An 18,712-nucleotide genomic window follows, 5' to 3' on the forward strand; every position below is an offset into this window, starting at 1 on the left:
CAAGCCAATTCCACACTGAGCGTAGATAGAGCCCAATGTGGGGCTTGATTTCTGAGATCACGACCCAAATCGAAATCAAGAGTTGGACACTTAACTGACCGAGCCACCCAGGCGCCCCTAAGAAAACTTTTTTTGTGCTCAAAATGTATTAATCTATGTGGTGATTATTCCAACAAGCTAACTCTAATATGTACTGGGAACAAATACTGTAAACAAAATAACATGATTTCGGGGCACCTGGGTGGCTCAGTGGGTTAAGCCGCTGCCTTCGGCTCAGGTCATGATCTCAGGGTCCTGGGATCGAGTCCCGCATCGGGCTCTCTGCTCAGCAGGGAGCCTGCTTCCCTCTCTCTCTCTGCCTGCCTCTCCATCTACTTGTGATTTCTCTCTGTCAAATAAATAAATAATAAAATCTTAAAAAAAAAAATAACATGATTTCATTCCTTGGTGGGTTACATATAGAAATTTCACCAGATGGAGTTGCCACACAACAGAGCCTATTTACTGCAAGTAAGGAGATCATGGGGGAATAATTTCCAAAGCCTTGACCCCCTGAGTATGGGTGAGTGGGTTCCTTTTATTTAGGATTTAGGATGAATATCAGAAAGGGGAGCTTTGTAATCACATGTAAAGGCAGGCATAAGTTTGTGCAGACATACTTAGGAGACATGCCTGTACATGCATGCTGTGTGTGAACCTTGTGACCCTTCTGGGGTGGAGCCTTCAACTTAACTGTCGACAGGTGAAAGGGCTTCTGGTAAGCTCTTAGGGTATAAACTGGATGGGGTCTTGAGTTCCTTATCTTGGGAAGGAATGCAGGGCCTTGTTTACTTTTGAAACAGCACTGGGAATTTCACCACTGATTTGTCTGTTATGGTTAGCCTATTTATTGACCTGTTAGACTGTTAGTTTTTTTATTCCTTTAGTTCCCTTAAAATCCTTAACTTCTGAAGTTTTTGTATTTCTTTGTAATTCTTCTACCTCCAAGGATGTGTTTTAAGAGATATGCTTAGGCCAGTAGAGCTAGTGGGGGTATTGATCAGGGAAAACAGGAAAAGAGCTGGGGACTTAAAATGACTTCTCTTGTGTCATGAAAGCTGTGTCTTGTCTTCTCTTGGGAGCCCCAGATCTCTGTGTTTGCAATACAGCTAAGTCTTGCCTTTGGCCTACAAATCAACTTGTGAGAGAAGTTCACTGCTGACTGCAGTAGTCTTCTAGTTGGTAAGATTTGGAAAACTGATTTTCCAAGAGGTAATGGAGAGCTTTGATTTGGCAGGTCGAGGTTGATTGAGTGCTGGTTGGGTTGTTGGGAATTTATTGCAAAATGTATTAGGAAAGATTGGTCTGCTTATGGTAGTGACAGGTTTCTTTCAGAAATTGTATTTATCTTTAAAAAGTGACTATATTAAAAAAACATAGTAAATATTCAGAGAGTATGTGAATTATTAGATTTTGAAAAAAGTTATTAGCAAATAGATTTCTTTGTGGGAAAATCAGCACAGAATAGGGCCCACAGAAAGAGTGCAGCAGGAATTGTAAGAAGGCAGAATGCAAAAGGAGATTGACTTACAGTCATCTGTAGAAGAAATTTGAGTTTCCTATAGTTAAATTAAATAGAAATGTTTGTTAAGGCCAAAAGAAAAGATGATCTGGAAAGTTACAAAGTTTATTTGGTAAAAAGGAAGTTTGTTGGATCTATTGTATATAGAAAATTTTCCTAACTGGTTTAAATAAGGATACCACTGAAGAGCCAGAATCTGACATTTTTTTTTTTCTTTTTCTTTTTTCTTTCCTTTTTCAGAATCTGAAATTCTTAGGGGTGGGTATTACTTTGGGAGAGCCTTAAAATAAAGGAGCACAGAACAAATTCGGTTGGGGATGGGGGATGGACGTTTATTAGGATATTCTGTAAACAGTAGATCATTGTTGCTATTGTGAGACAGTTTGTTACATAGTTAGCTGGCTTACTCTTATGTCATTTATCTAAGACAGTGGTTCTCAAAGGGTGGCCTGTGATCTCTGGGTCTATAAAGTCAGAACTGTTTGCACAATTAATACATTATTTGCCTTTTTGATTTTTCTGACATTTGTACTGATGGCGCAAAAGCAGTGGTGGGTAAAATTGCCAGTATCTTAGCATAAACTAAGGCAGTGGCATCAAACTATACTAGTAAAACATTGTATTCTTCATCACTGTGCACTCACAGTCTAAAAGAACAAGGCAGAGCCAGTTTCGCTTAAAAAGGTCCTTAATGAAGCAGTAAAAATTACTTAATTTTATTAAGTCACGACCCTTGAGAATACATTTTTTTCCCCCTTATATTCAGTGTGATGAAATGGGGGTACTGGGGTAAAATAATTTGGCTGCATACACAGGATGATGGTTATCTCAAGAAACACATTTTTGTGATTATTCTACTTCTGAGTACTTTCCTGTGACAGACACAATTTTAACTTGAAAGAATGACAAACTGCGGGTTTTCAGAGTTGGGTGTTTGGCAATTATTTTCTCAAAATGAACAAAGAGCCTACCAATTCCAAGAAAACAGCTGACAGTATTTGTGCCAATGATAAAATTTGAGCTCTCCATCAAAAATTAGTTTTCTGCAGAACTTGTATGCATCACTTGAGTTTTATTTATGTATTTCCATTTTTTTTTTTCCCTCTTCATTTTTTCCTGTATCTGTTTCCATCCATTTGGGATCATTTAAAATCTGCTGGAAGTTGTTATTTGTTTTGTCTAAAAATATTTTTCCTTCATTTCTAAAGAGTGTTTTAGCAGAGTATAGTACTCTAGGTTTGGCACTTTTCTTCTTTGAGCACATTGACAATAACACTTCACTGTCTGCTGATTTTCATTGGGTATGAAGAAGTCAACTATGAGTCTAATTGTGTTACTTTACAAAATTTCTGTTCCCACTTCCCATGATTTTTCTTTTTATTTTCTTTAGTTTCACAACGGTGTATGCAGGTGATTTTTGTTTTTGGTTCTTGTTTTTGTTTTTGTTTCCCTGTGAGGCTGCTGAAAGGTTACATCAGTTTTTGCAGCTTTTTCTTTGGAATTGTCAGTTGCCCTAAGGACAAAGCCTTGAATGCTAGTATCTTGCCTTTGTTTTTTTTTTTTTGGTAGAGTTTGGGACCCAGTAAATGTTCATTATCTTCTTAGCTCTTGAGTACTTTTAAGGTTTTTAAAAACAATTTTATCTAGTTTTAAAGTTGTTTTCAGGAAGGGGATTATTAGTTCTAATTACTTACATTATCATTACTGAAAACTGGTTTATCCCCATTGCCCTGCCTCCCTCATAGAATTGATAGTTGTTATATTTAGTCTGTAAAAATTTGCATTAATTATTGGAGGAGCAGAATGAATTCTCCAGGTTTGCAGTGTCCATTGAGAACTTCCAGACAGTAATAGATTATGCTGCTTGAGATAAACTTGGGGTAGATCTTGGTAAGCTCTACTTCTGAAGAAATGTGACAATTAAGTTTTTGTGGTCTAGTTAATGTTAAAATGTGCTTGGTTTTGGGTGCTGGGAAGTTTGGCAAAAAAAAAAAAAATGCTTGTAGTAATTTGGATTTGTGGTGTATAGACTACTAGTTATCTGTCCCATTCTGTCTTTCCTTTCTTAAATTTCAGTGTTTAGCTAGGATTAAGACTACACAAAATAAAAACTGGATTTCCTGCTTTTGCAGCTAGGAGTGGTCATGTTTTAATAAATGGCTTGGACTTCTCCCTCTGGTGTCAGACTTGTACTTTGAGTTGTCTCTTGGCTATCTCTGTCTGGAATTATGCCAGAGACACTATAAGCTCCACATATCAAAAGTAATTATTTTCTGGATCTCTGCCCTTCATTTATCCATTTACCAGTACTAGAACTTCTGATTCCTCCAGTTTCTACCATCCCCAAATTTGTATACATATATATACTTAAACTTCAAATCCAGCTAATTTTTCCTCTTCCTAAATGTCCTGCCTTCTCCCAGTCCATACCAACACTGACCCTGGTTCTTGAGCTTGTTGTCTCTTGCCTAGATTGCTGTAATAGCCAACTAACTGCTTCTTTGTTTTTTAAAGATTTTTTTATTCATTTGAGAGAGCATGAGAGGAGAGGTAGAAGGAGAAGCAGACCCTGCTCAGCAGGGAGCCTGACGTGGGGCTTAGTCCCAGGACCTGGAGATCATGACCTGAACAGAAGGCAGACACTTAACCATCTGAGCCACCCAGGCACTTCTGCTTCTTTTTTGTATTCTTATAACTCTCATTTTTCCTTTTCTATCCTTATGAATCACCCATCAGTAAGTTTTCAACCACGTTACTCATGTGGTTGCAGAATTAATTTTAGTGCCCTTAGCCTCCCTGACTCTGTAATCTGGTTCCATTTTACTTTTCCAGGCTCATCTGTCATTCCTAACTCTATATTTGATGCTCTGATAGCACCAGATTTCTTTTATTTCCCTTCCCATGTAGTCTTGGTTCTTCACTACTGTTCCCTTGCTCATGCTTGATCTAGGATTAACCTTTTCCGTTAAAATTGGTTAATGAGATTTTTTATTTTAATTAACTTTACATTTTTTGAAACCCGAAATAAATAGGCTCTGCTGTTGAATATGCCGTAGTCTGAAAATTATTTATATTCTAAGTTGCAATTTCTGTTTTTATTGAAAGTATTTGAGATTTTTTTTTTGAAATTTCTTTGAAGGTTTGAAAGAAATGTGTTTTATTTGGTTAGAAAAAAACAGTTTTAATATGTGTATCATGTAAGTTGTTTATGAACGGTGCTTATCTGGATCAGTCTTCTTATGTCCCACATATGGAAATTGTGGCCAGGAGAAATTAGTGATTATGTGTTGAGGTAGTAGAGTCAAGATCTACTGTGACCTATATCCAAAAATCAGTACCTGCTTTAAAAAAATCTTCAAGTATGTTGAGGTTCTCAAGTCTTCAATTTCGTTTAGGATTACCAAGCATTGTTACAAGGGCCTTTAATTTTTGTGTGAAGAGGAACTTGGGTAATGAACTAAGCAGTATACAGTGTAATTCATGTCATCTTAACAACCTTAAGGAATGTTTATTTATAAAACAGTGACCTAAACTTTGCCTCTATACCTGTCTTCTTGGGAATTTATTATTTGGAAGGAAATATTTTGACCCATTGATTAAGTATTCTAAGTAAAGCAGGCATGGTAGATATAACGCTTTATAGATGTATATATCTTTCTTTGTTTTTAGCATCAAGCATTGCACGATTCTCTCCAATAATGTTGATCATCTATTACTGAATTTAACACTGTCTGATATCATGGTCTCCCTGGCAAATGCCTCAACTTTACAGAAGGATTCCAATTGGATAGAAATGATAAGGAAATTTGTGACAGAGACCCTTGAAGATGGCTTTAGGCTAAATAGTAAGCAGCTGAACAGATTGCTTGGGGTATCATGGAGGTTAATGCAGATACAACCTAACAGAGGTAGGTGTTAATGCTTTGTCTTTCTTTAAGAGAGGAACTGCTTTTTCTTTTTTTTTTTTTTTAAAGATTTCATTTATTTGTCAGAGAGGGAGACATGGTAAGAGAGGGAATACAGGCAGGAGGAGTGGGAGACAGAGAAGCAGGCCTCCCACGGAGCAGGGAGCCCAATGTGGGGCTTGATCCCAGGACCCTGATATCATGACCGAGCCAAAGGCAAGACACCTAACAATTGAGCCACCTAGGTGCCCCAGAGAGGAGCTCTTATGCATGCTGTTAGGGTCTAGCTTTGAATTAATGACTTCCAGACATTCCAGGTAGTCAGATTAATTACATTCAGGCCATAAAATGTAGCTTATAGAATTATAAAGGACTATCTACTTGAACACTGAAGTTTTTTGTGGCTCAGAGAATCTCCTCAGTGAGTAGGTCCACTCTGAAGCAATATGGTAAGATTTCTAGTAAATTATAGACTTGAGTAAAAGAAGATAGGTATTATTAAGAGGAAATGCCATTGAGTCTAATGATGAAAAGATACATTTTCTGGTCTAGTTTGATTAGAAATTGAGTACTTTTCCCTTTTATTTGTATAGAATCAATCCTCTACCTTTCTTCTACCCTGAAGTTATGTCACATTTAAGTTCTTTTTTAGTGTGACTTACTAATTGTCTTCATTCAAAAACAAAGCTTTCCTTTTTGGTTCCCATCTTACTCATCTTTCTGATATCCTGGTTGTTGTCATCACTACATAGGTTTGTTGTCCCTCAGGAAAAATTATACTGTAATCTCTGGTTGGTTTGACTTTTATAGTAAAAAGTGCTACAGGACTTTAGTGGTAGTTAACACTTTGTGACTAAGATCTACTTTGTCATAGGAACAAAGTAAAGTGCTTCTGTGCTTTTAGAGGAGTTAGAGCTGGTGAAGAAACATTTGCTTCATATGCAGTTGTTTTTGTTTTTAGAGGCTACAGAGTCTCTCATCAAGGCAGTTTATACATTATATCAGCAGAGGGGCCTTCTCCTTCCAGTTCGGACTTTGTTACTGAAGTTTTTCAGTAAAATTTATCAAAAAGAAGAACTGAGATCTTACAGGCTCAGGTAAAGTTTCATTTAATTTGCGTTTCTTTTTCTTGTAAGTTTTTTTTTTTTTTAAAGTCTATTTAAATAAGACAATAGGGTGCAGCCTTGCCTTTAGCTTTCTGTAAAAATTAGGGAAATTGAACCACTAGCGTTTAATTACATGTTGGGTTATATGATATAAGAATGAGGACAGTAGAAGATAAGAATATGTTTCTGGCTGAGTTCGGTGCTATCGAGTGAGATGGACAACACAAAAACTAAGGAATTAATTTTTTGATGTGAGTTTGAGATATATTTCAGATAGGAAGATATGTTTAGGCAGAAGATGAGGGTTGGGGCTACCTCAGCATACATAGGTAGTTGTTGAAACATATTTGAGTCTTTAGTACAAACCAGGTGCTTTTCATAATTTATCTAAATGTCATACTCCTGCTATGAAGTGTAGGTATTGCTACTTTTGTTTTATAGGAGGAAACTGAAGCTTGGGTTAAGTAAGTTGGTGAGTGTCCTATAACTAATGCGAACAGAGCTCAGACTTAAGTTCAGATCTGTGTGACAACAAAGGTCATGCTTAAATCATTAAACTTTTGCGGTGCGGCAAAAGTGATTGCTGTTACCTGAGTAAAGAGACATTGGAGCTTTACCAAGTACAAGTGCAGTTGACCCTTGAACATTGTGGGGTTAGTGTCCCTGACACATTCTCTCATGCCCCCCAACCCCCTGACACAAAAAATCTGTGTGTAACTTTTGACTCCCTCAAAACTTAACTGCTAATAGCCTACGGTTGACTAGAAGCCTTTCCAATAACAGCTGATAAACACGTATTTTATGTTACATATATTCTTATAGTTGCATCTAACTTCTAAGAAGAATACTGTATTTTTGGTATTTCTAGGCTATGCACTTTGTGAGGCTTTCAAATTGTTGCAGTTCTCCAAAAAATTTTCCAGTATATTTATTGAAAAAAATAAACAAACAAACTGATTATAAGTGGGCCCATGCAGTTCAAACCCATGTTGTTCAAGGGTCATCTGTGTACTGAAGAACTAAAATAAGAGGTTCAAAGCCTTTAGTTCTGGGAGCATCGTTTATTGACTGCAGCAATGTGTTAATACAGTATAATAGCTAACAAGATAAATAGTACAAAGAGTAGTAGTGTCTGTGTTTTGTAAGATAAATGTACAATTTAGATAGTGCTCCAGATTACATGGTCTTTTTAATTTAGTGCGTTAAACCTTGGAAAATGCTGTAGCTGAATAAATGATGCTGCCATTCTTGAGGGCTCTCACATGTTTAAATGAGTACATGTGGTAGTTCTTGGTAGATGATTTGTTACTTTGTGGTATATTCAGGTTAAAATTTTTTTATGCTTAAACTTACTTCCCTTGTGTTTGGCAATTATACTTTATTTTGTTCTTATTTGGTGTTTCTTAGATACCGTAGTAAGGTGTTATCTCGTTGGCTGGCTGGCTTACCATTGCAACTTGCTCACCTTGGTTCCCGAAATCCTGAGCTCTCAACACAGCTTATTGATATTATCCATACTGCGGCAGCACGAGCAAATAAAGAATTACTAAAAAGTTTACAAGCTTCTGCTCTGCGAATCTATGGTAAGAGTTTAACTGTGTGGGTAGCCACTGATCTACTCCTCATTCAGGAAGTTTCTAAGGAGAACGCTTTAGGTTTGCCTTTCCTTTATTATAAATTGGTTATACCATGGTTAAATTGCCAAAACAAAATAAAATTTCAAATAGTAAACTCATTTTCAATAACAAGTATTTTTTATTAGGGTAGTTTTAGAAGGTTTAGTGATTGTTGATGATTCTTGAATGATTCTTAAATTATCTTTTCAGCCGCTTGCTGTTCTTAAATTCAGAACTGATGAGGAATTTTTAAAAAATCCTTTGAAGCTTTGGCAGATTTATCATAATGGATATCTTGTATGACTTCCACATTTATTTTTTTATTCATCTCTGGAACTATTTTTTTTTCTTTTTGTTTTAAGATTTATTTATTTATTTAACAGGCAGAGATCACAAGTAGGCAGAGAGGCAGGCAGAGAGAGAGGAAGGGAAGCAGGCTCCCTGCTGAGCAGAGAGCCCAGTGTGGGGCTCGATCCCAGGACCCTGGGATCATGACCTGAGCGGAAGACAGAGGCTTTAACCCACTGAGCCACCCAGGCGCCCCTCTGGAACTATTTCACATTTTAAGCAAAAATACCAATAAAATCATACCAGGATATATACGTATATATAATTTATATTACTGAGATGTAGTTCACATACCATAAAATTTGCTGTTTTACAATGTACATTTCAGTGGTTTTTTTTGGTTAGTTTTAAAAAATTTTATTTATTTATTTGACAGCAAGAGAGGTAACACAGACGGGGGAGTTGGAGAGGGAACCAGGCACCCTGCTGAGCAGGGTACCCGATATGGGGCTTGATCCCAGGAACCTGGGATTATGACCTGAGCCGAAGGCTTAATGGTTCAGCTTAGTGACTTACTGAGTTAATGACTGAGCCACCCTGGCGCCCCTACATTTCAGTGTTTTTAATACATTCCCAAAATTGGGCAATCTGTCTGATTCCAGAATATTTTTATCACCCCTAAAAGAAACTATACCCACTAGTAGTCCTTTCCCAGCTTCTGGCACACAAATCTCCTGTCTTTATGGATTTGCCTGTTTCGGACGTTTGTTATAAATGGAATTATATATTATGGGACCTTTTTGAATCTGGCTACTTTTACTTAACATACTGTTTTCAGGATTTATGCATGCTAGCATGCATGTATCTGAACTGTATTTTTTATTGCTGAGTACCAGTATTCCATTGTAGGCATCTTTCACTTAATATTTACCTATTCATTAAGTAATGACATTTGGTTTGTTTCCACCTTTGGGGGGTTATATTTTTAAGTCTGTTTTCCCAGTATTGCTTGTATGTATTATCTTTTGCTTTAAATTGGGTTGATTTTTTAACTGTCACTGTTGAGGAAAAGTACCTGTTTTTTACTGTTTAATACCTTTACCCCCATCAAACTTTTTTTTTTTTCCAATTTATTTATTTTCAGAAAAACAGTATTCATTATTTTTTCACCACACCCAGTGCTCCATGCAAGCCGTGCCCTCTATAATACCCACCACCTGGTACCCCAACCTCCCACCCCCCCGCCACTTCAAACCCCTCAGATTGTTTTTCAGAGTCCATAGTCTCCGATGGTTCACCTCCCCTTCCAATTTACCCAAAAGCACATACCCTCCCCAATGTCCATAACCCTACCCCCCTTCTCCCAACCCCCCTCCCCCCAGCAACCCACAGTTTGTTTCGTGAGATTACCCCATCAAACTTCTTATTTCAGATGTGACTCATGGGTATTGTGGAATTATTATAGTTCATTGTTTTACTTAAAAAAATAGTTTAAGTTGAACATGTACTTTATGATAAAACTTTATGTAGTTGATATTGGAATTCAGTTTAACACAGTTATCAGTCTATTGATTTAATCTCTGTAAACTTTTATATCTTTATAAATTCATCTTTTATGAATTGAATATGTGTACCTACCCTACCAGATCCACAAGAAGGCACTGTGGTGGTTCTCCCAGCAGAGTCTCAGCAGCGTTTGGTCCAGCTTGTATATTTTCTACCCAGTCTGCCTGCTGATTTACTTTCTCGATTAAGTCGTTGCTGTATTATGGGAAGACTCAGTTCAAGTTTGGCTGCCATGCTTATCGGGATACTGCACATGAGGTAGCATCTTCAAGTGAGATGTATTTGAGATGTATAGTCTTTTTCCCCATGTGTTTTACTGGCAATGTGTAAACTACAAAACACTTTTAAAGTTACATACTGATACTCACTTCATTTGCTCTTAATGCAACAGTTAAAACTTGATATTATTGCTAGAGTAAGCTCACTAAAGTAAGCCTGAAGTTTTCTAGCGATTTGTATAGGTAGAAATTGTGTGTAATCATATGTATAGATTTATAAAGATTAGAAATTATCAAAAGCATGAAGTAAGGGTTCAGTGGCAGGTAAGTACTGTGCTTAAATCCTTCGGTGTTGTGGAATTGTGATACAGGCCTTTTCAGGGACCTACAAATTTAATGTAGCTGGTGAAATAACATACATTTGTGGATCAGACAAGGAGTCACTTGAAATCAAATATTTTCACATTGTTGTGCAACTAGCACCACTGTCCATCTCCAGAACTATTTTATCGTTCCAAACTGAAACTCTGCATGCATTAAACAATGATAACTCTTCATTCCCCCTGCCCTCAGCCCTTTAGTAACCACTGTTCTATCTTCGTGCTTTTGATTATTCTAGGTACCTCATATAAGTGGAATTACACAATATTTGTCCTTTTGTGTCTTGCATATTTCACTCATCATAACTCTTCAAGGTTCATCCATGTTGTATCATGTATCAGAATTTCCTTTTAAAGCTGACTTAATGTTCATTAAATGTATATACTACGTTTTGTCCATCTGTTGATGGACATTTGGTTGTGTCCGTCTTTTGGCTATTGTAAATATGCTGCTTTAAACATTGATGTGCAAATCTCTGTTCGAGTCCTTGCTTTTAATTCTTTTGGCTATGTACCCAGAAATGGAGTTGCTTCATCACATGGTAATTCTCTTAATTTCTTGAGGAATTGCTCTGTGGTATTCCACAGTGACTGTATCATTTTACTCTTAAAAAAAAATTTTTTTTTAGATTTTGTTTATTTATTAGAATGAGCACGAGCAGGGGGAGGGGTAGAGGGAGAGGTAGAAGCAGACTCCCCACTGAGCAGGGAGCCTGATAGGGGACTCCATTTCCAGGACCCTGGGATCATGATGTGAGAGGAAGGCAGATGCATAACTGATGGAGCCACCCAGGCACCTCTACTCTTAAATGTTTTATAACCAATTAATAGTGTTTCATATTGCAAATGTTCAAAGTATCCTTAAATACATTGTGTTTGTATTTTAGACATAATATTTTTATTTAAAAAATATTTTATTTAAAATTTTTTTAGAAGATATTTATTTATCAGAGAGAGAGAGAGAGCACAAAGCAGGGGAGTGACAGGCAGAGGGAGAATCAGGCTCCCAGCTGAGCAGGGACCCCCTTTCGGACTCTATCCCAGGACCCTGGGATAATGACCTGGGCCAAAGGCAGACGCTTAATCGAGTGAGCCACCCAAGCATCCCTAAAGATTTTATTTATTCATGAGACAGAGAGAGCAAGAGAGAGCACAAGCAGGGGGAGGAGCAGGGTAATAGGGGGAAGCAGGGAGCCCAGTCTGGGGTCTCAGTCCCAGGATCCTAAAAGATATGACCTGAGCCGAAGACACTGAACCAACTGAACCGCCCAGGCACCCTAGGCATAATATTTTCAGTAATATTTATTACTGATATGGTTCATAGACAGGGTCTAGTACGGTTTTAGGCAGAAATTGAAATCTAGGCTATACCTAAAGAGTTTAGATCTTGTGGTTTCCTGTATATACAGATCCCCTAGCCCAGTTAAGTAGGAGTGGCTCACTTTATTAATAGAATTTCTTTAGCGTCTTTGACATTCTTTTCTTACCATTATAGGACATATGTTGGAATCTAGTTACCTAAAGTGTGATTCATAACTGATGATAACCTTTCCTTTTAGCAAAAGAGAGTTGTCTGCAACTTGTCTATATGTGAAAATTCTGTGTTATATTTCTGTGTGCACATGCAGTAGAGAGCTTGGTCTTATTTTTAAGTATTTTAAACATTTATTAGTTTTCCTTTCTCAGGGGAACACAATCCAGCTCCTTGTCTAGTAAGCAATTATTTAATATTTGTTTGGCCTTTAAAAAAGTTAAATGTTCTTTTTTTGTTCCTGAGGTGGATTTGTGTTAATTAACTTCCAGTAGAGGGCACTCTGTTCCTTTGATATAACTTGTGAAGAATCTGTTTTAAAATTGATTTTAAATAACCTTTTGAACACTTGTTGAAACTAATTCTCCTTGAAAGCTCTATTAATGTCTTTATCAACATCAGTTATGATTCACTTTGCTTAACAATTTTTGTCAAGGATATTTTCAGATTTTTACTTTTTTCTTGTGGAGATTTGTGGTAACTGTTGAGAAAATAAATTCACAAATAATAGCAGGGGTTCATAATCATTAGCAGCAGATTGTCATTGTAGCCAGAAGTCCAACAAGATAAATTTTGCTTTTCAGTGAAGTCTATTAGGTAGACTTATCTTTCTGTAGATGTATTATTCCCATTCAAACTAATCTCTCTTTTAAAAAATAATACAAAATTAAGACTTATCAACTTTCTTGGGCCAGTGACATTATCATTGTATCAATTCCTAGATTCAGAATTTAACGATAATGTTTCCTTCAGACATACGCTGGTTTATTTCTTTTCTGGTTTTCTATTCAAAATATTCCTTTCTCTCCTTGACTGTGACTGTAAACTAGCCAGCTGTTTTTTATAATTTTCTGACTGTACTATTATAATATCCCATCTATTTTGCACACTGTTCCCAGGTTAATTTTCCTGAAATATTCCTTTAATTCTGATTTTTTTCTGTTATAACTAGATTGTGAGATCAGGTTCAATTTAGGTTTTGTAGTTCTGATTCCCTTTATCAGAGGGAAGAATATTAGTTTGTGCCTTTTGTGAAAAACCCATCAAGTGAGAACTGTTGTTCATTTTAACTTTTGAAAAGAATAGAATTGCTGTGCCCTTACCTTTTTTATTGCCCACTTAGTTTTTTAGAGTTCGACTCCCCTCCCCACCCCTTGGCATTCTACTTGTATTTTTCCACTTGCTTTTGCTCATTTCTTACCCTTTCAGCCCCTAGTTTATTTACAGCTAGATTGGAGCACATAAGACACAAATGTTGAAAAGTAGTCTGAATTGTTATATAAAAATCTTTGACGAGGGAAAAATTTTGGACTAAGAAATTTGGCTTGAGTTTTAAGTGATATATGTATGACCTGCTCTGCCAGGAACAGATGCACTTTACTTCTTTTGTCCCATCTTATTCTCAGAAGTATTCTGGCTTGTACAATACATATAGGCATAATTTTAAGGACATTATGATATATTGCTTATCATTTGTTCCAAGTGGACCCTTCAGTGGTTTTGCTACCTCTTTTAGCCACTGGGTGGCACAGTTGATTGCTGTTTTTACTGGGTTCAAAAGCATATTAGTTTGCTAACTACCATTTTCGTACTACTTTCCAATGTGTATTTCTGACTTTCTTGTAACCTCTAACCTTTTAATATTCCATCCATAGTCCTTTGCTAATTGTGGAAATAATACTCAAGGGTATTTCCATCATTTTAACTCCCCAAATTTAAAGAATATTAATAAATAAAAACACAACTGTTTCAATAGTAAAAAAAAAATTATTTCTAGTTGAATTTAGAAACTCCTAATTTTGTCAGATATTTATTTGATTAGCTGTGATAAAATTTGTAGCCTCAGCTTGTTGGATCTGATCATTCTCATCATACCCCCACCCCTTTTTCTTGACATATCTAAGGCTGAAATTCGCTATCATTTTCTTAGGACTTAACTTGAAGAGAGTTTTTAAAGGAATCACTGGAAACTGATCCCATAGCAGAACCAGATAATCCTCATTTAATGAGAAGCTGCTTTACATTTAGCTATTTTCTTAAGTCCCCTATCAGTCAGTACTTGAGCTGCACTATTATGAAGTAGGCCCAGTTACAGCTTTGCAAAATAGAGGAACACATAATTATCGTAGAGTGGCTTTACAAGGAATATTTTTTACCTAATCAAGATAGTTTTTGTTTAGGTAGGAAGCTGGAGCTTGTTTAAACTTAACTCATTTGAGTAAGCAAGGTAAGAATTTATAAAAATCAAGTAGCAGCTGTACCAACTACTGAAAAGCAAAACTTCCTTTGTCTCCTTAGAGTCTGATTTTCAAGTGGTTTGGAAATTTTCTAGGTTACACTGTGTGTATGGACCAACTATGCTTTTTCATGAAAACTTTACATAAATATAAATATATTAGAAGTTAAATTTTCCATATTATGATACTTGAGTACTTACATATAAAGTGAATATATACTACAGGTTTTTAATTTATTAATGCAGATTTGTTTTCAGTAAAGAAAAATTGTTATATACTGTGCTCTTTTTTCTAGAGTCTTCAACTTGGTCACTTCTGGTAATAATTCTCCCATTATTTATTACAGATCATCGTTTTCTGGATGGAAGTATTCCGTTAAAGACTGGTTGATGAGTGACGTGGACTATTTCAGCTTCTTATTTTCAACACTTACAGGTAAAGACATTCTCCTGCCAAATTAAGGAAAAGCAAAACCTAGCATCAAAATTCAAAGATTTGCTGTATTAACTGTTTGGGTTTAAGTTTTGAAGATGATAATCTGTTTATCTTGAAATGATTTTTATTGACCAATAAGTGGAAATCTTCCTCTATCGTCAGGCTCTTGAGGCAGGGATAAACATGATTTATGTTTAAATCTCTCAGAGTAGGAGTACTCTGGGGATTGAGTATCATGTGATTATAGTTTTCTTTCTCATTTCTCAGCTTTATTGTCTTGGTTTACAGTGAATTGAATATACTTGACTTTAAAAAAATTTTTTTTTTAAGATTTTATTAGCGGGAGAGAGGGAGAAGACACGTAGGGGGAGGGGCAGAGGGAGAGGGAGAAACAGGCTCTGCTGAGCAGGACCCTGGGATCATGACTTGAGCCAAAGACAGACGCTTAACTGACTGAGCCACCCAGGGGCCCCTACTTGACTGTTTTTCAGATAGCTGTATGCAAACCCCACTGCATACTTTAAAAAATTGATGAACAAATATCCATCTTAAACATGTTTAAAATGTTCAGCTTGATAGGAATGTAAATCAGGTTTCGAGTAGCCATTTTCTACATGCCATTCATTGTTCTCAAAGCAAAATTAGTAAGATGAGTCTAGAAATGTTGTAAACTAGATGTGTAAGTATCACTGTTGTTTTAAATGATTGTACTATTTCAGCATTTCTGTTTTATATTTGAATGATGAGGATGAGATTATTTGACATTTTCTGAAGACTTGAAGTTAGGAGACTTAATAGGTTAAGTCAGACTCCGAAAAGAACTTGACAAGTGCTGATAATGAGCTAAATCCAGGGAGATAAATACTGCATACAAGATAAATGTGTTTATTTGATAGTTCTGGATGTGCACATTTGAGATGCGAGCATGGACTTTATAGGTTTAGTGGTTTTGGAAAGCTCATTGGGAGTCAGTAGTGTGATGTGGCCATCAAACTACATGAGGAGTCTTCAGGCTGTGTCCTGGAAATACAGTGATCTGAACATCAAATCGGACCACACTGCTGGTGTTCTGATCGTTCTGAGCACTTGTTTTTCAGGAGACACTGTCAGGTTGTCTATGTAGGTTAGACCAGGGGTAAATAGGCGTGGTAAGAGAATCAAATTTTGTTGTATAAGGTGTAGTTGAAGAAACACACATGTAAAATCCAGAAAGGTTTAGGAGGGCTAGAGTAGTTTTAAAACATTTGAAGGGCTATTACATAAGAAAATAGAGAGATAATATACATGTGAAATCATATATCATTTTACTTACTGATTTGGTATTTTAAACTACCATTAAAGGGAAAGCATATGGCTTTCACTTTTTTTAAAAGTAAAATTGGTGAAGTTCCCAATGTAAGGAGTATAACCTGTTTCTTGCTGTATCATACATTGGGTCAGATCACATTCTTTGTGTACATAATTATATGAATTTTACTGCCTCCATTGCTACCAATTCATTCTTTAAGATATATGAAATGAAGAAATTTTAAAAGAAGCTTGAAGAAGAACTTGAAGGTACATGTCATGTCTGTTAAAAAAATGAAGAATGTATTGGAAAAAAAAAATGAAGAATGTCATTTGCTTTGTGATTTATTTTTTTAAATTGTCTTTCTTTATACCCAAATTAGGGTTTTCAAAAGAGGAGTTGACTTGGCTTCAGAGCCTTCGAGGAGTTCCTCATGTCATCCAGACACAGCTTTCCCCCGTGCTTCTTTACCTTACTGACTTGGATCAATTTTTACATCATTGGGATGTAACAGAGGTAATAGTGCATTTAAAGAGGAACTCATGATTATTAAAATTCTGTTAGTCAACCACCAGTCATTACTATATATTAGGATCGCCTTATAGGAGATACTCTTAGAGATAAAGAGCAGTATAAGACATGACTCATGTTCTGAGAGTGCTTATGATCTTGGATAGGAGATCTGTGTTTCTAAAAAGAGGAGTGTTCATTATAGGTTGCACTACTAGAATAGAATAAATTTAGTGATTTGAATGGTAGAGACAAATTTATTTTATTTTATCTAGTACAAAATATGATAGATGGTTCTATGGAAAAGGGAGAATTTGACTCAGGTGTTGAAGGATGAATAAGGCTACTTGGATTTGGTATCCTCAAAGGTAGCGTTTTTTAAAAAACAGAAAAGATTGGGGCACCTGGGTGGCTCAGTGGGTTAAAGCCTCTGCCTTTGCCTTGGGTTGTGATCTCAGGGTCCTGGGATCGAGTCCTGCATTGGGCTCTCTGCTCAGCAGGGAGCCTGCTTCCCTTCCTCTCTCTGCCTGCCTCTTTGCCTGCTTGTGATCTCTGTCTGTCAAATAAATAAATAAAATCTTTAAAAAACAAAAAAAACCCAGAAAAGATTATTCTGCAGTTCTTTGGTTTTGAGAATTAGTACATAGTTCGTTAATGTTAATTTAAAACCCTCACTTCCATTAAGTTTTAAAGTTCAACCTATAAAACTTATTTTTAAGATAAATAGAATGAATTTAAGCCATCTTTAAAAATGGGACTCCAGGGGCACCTTGGTGGATCAGTGGGTTAAGCCTCTGCCTTTGGCTCGGGTCATGGTATTGAGCCCCACATTGGGCTCTTTGCTCAGTAGGAAGTCTGCTCCCCCCCCCACCCCCCACTCTGCCCTCCTGCCTCTGCCTACTTGTGATACCTGTCTGTTAAATAAATAAATAAAATCTTTAAAGAAAATAAATAAAAAATAAAAATGGGACTCTGGTTATATTTTATTCCTTATACAAACTCAGTTAAAATTTTAAACCATTAAAGTAACTTTTAAGTATAGTCACTAATTGCCAAGTAGTTCAGTTTTTTGACAAAATTTCATAAATGTTAAATATATATAATTGTAAATTTATGATAAATCTTAGTAACTTAAGTTTTGGTATTGCTTATAGTAAAAATCAAATTAAAATAACAAGTCTGGGGGTGCCTGGGGAGGCTCAGCGGGTTAAAGCCTCTGCCTTCGGCTCAGGTCATGATCCCAGGGTCCTGGAATCAAGCCCTGCATCGGGCTCTCTGCTTGGCAGGGAGCCTGCTTCCTCCCCTCTCTCTGTGTGCCTCTCTGTCTACTTGTGATCACTCTCTGTCAAATACATAAATAAAATCTTAAAAAAAAAAAAAAGTCTAAATTCTAGGTTAATTACATGTTTTAAATTGGAATTATTAGGCTGAACTTTTACCCTAATAGGCCAAATTGTCGTTCATGTTAAAATAGTAAACTAAATATGCAAAAACATATTTTGCAGAATAATAAACACTGATGATAAGTATTTGATTCTTTAAGACCTCTCTATAATAATTTCTATTATTTATTTCTTCAGTTTCTTTTCCTGCATGAAAAATGCTTACTCAGTAGGAATGTACTTATGTTGTCATCTCAAGTAATTTTGGTTTCGAATCTTTTTTGCAAATTCTGATGTTTTGTTCTCTGCTGGCTAATTTTCTTTTAATTAAGAAGGTCTCTGGTGAGGACACTGACTATAATCTTTTCTTACAGTTTATAACTGGTAATCCAAAGGGCTTTGTTTTTTTTTTAAACCTCTTTGTTATTTTTTTTTTAACCTCTTTGTTATTGGTCTCAATAGGGTGGTCTCCAGATTCAAGCTTTTGTTGATAGACCATTTGAATTTATTCAACTGACCTATTATTTACTTCTTTCATTCTTTTCTGTATGTCCTTAATGTTTTTCCTATCTGTTAGGACTGTACCTTTTATAGGTAGCCTCTGATCATAATACTTAAGTTTGCCAGTTATATTTATTTTCTCTTTATTGCCATAGTGCCGGGCACTGTGTTTATATAGGTTTTTCAAA

General features: G+C 36.2%; 1 protein-coding gene across 2 annotated transcripts in view; it reads left to right on the forward strand.

Moving 5' to 3' along the window:
• Nucleotides 1-18,712, forward strand: part of TEX10 (testis expressed 10) — a 66,271-nt gene that overhangs the window by 24,753 nt on the left and 22,806 nt on the right. For both annotated transcript variants that reach the window (XM_044265255.1, XM_044265256.1), the window contains exons 6-11: nt 5,231-5,469; nt 6,428-6,563; nt 7,980-8,155; nt 10,123-10,300; nt 14,755-14,843; nt 16,514-16,647. In XM_044265255.1, the coding sequence (XP_044121190.1) occupies nt 5,231-5,469; nt 6,428-6,563; nt 7,980-8,155; nt 10,123-10,300; nt 14,755-14,843; nt 16,514-16,647 (952 nt within the window). The remainder of the gene's footprint in view (nt 1-5,230; nt 5,470-6,427; nt 6,564-7,979; nt 8,156-10,122; nt 10,301-14,754; nt 14,844-16,513; nt 16,648-18,712) is intronic.

Source organism: Neovison vison, chromosome 9 (assembly GCF_020171115.1).
Source record: "Neovison vison isolate M4711 chromosome 9, ASM_NN_V1, whole genome shotgun sequence".
NCBI classification, from domain to species: Eukaryota; Metazoa; Chordata; class Mammalia; order Carnivora; family Mustelidae; genus Neogale; species Neogale vison.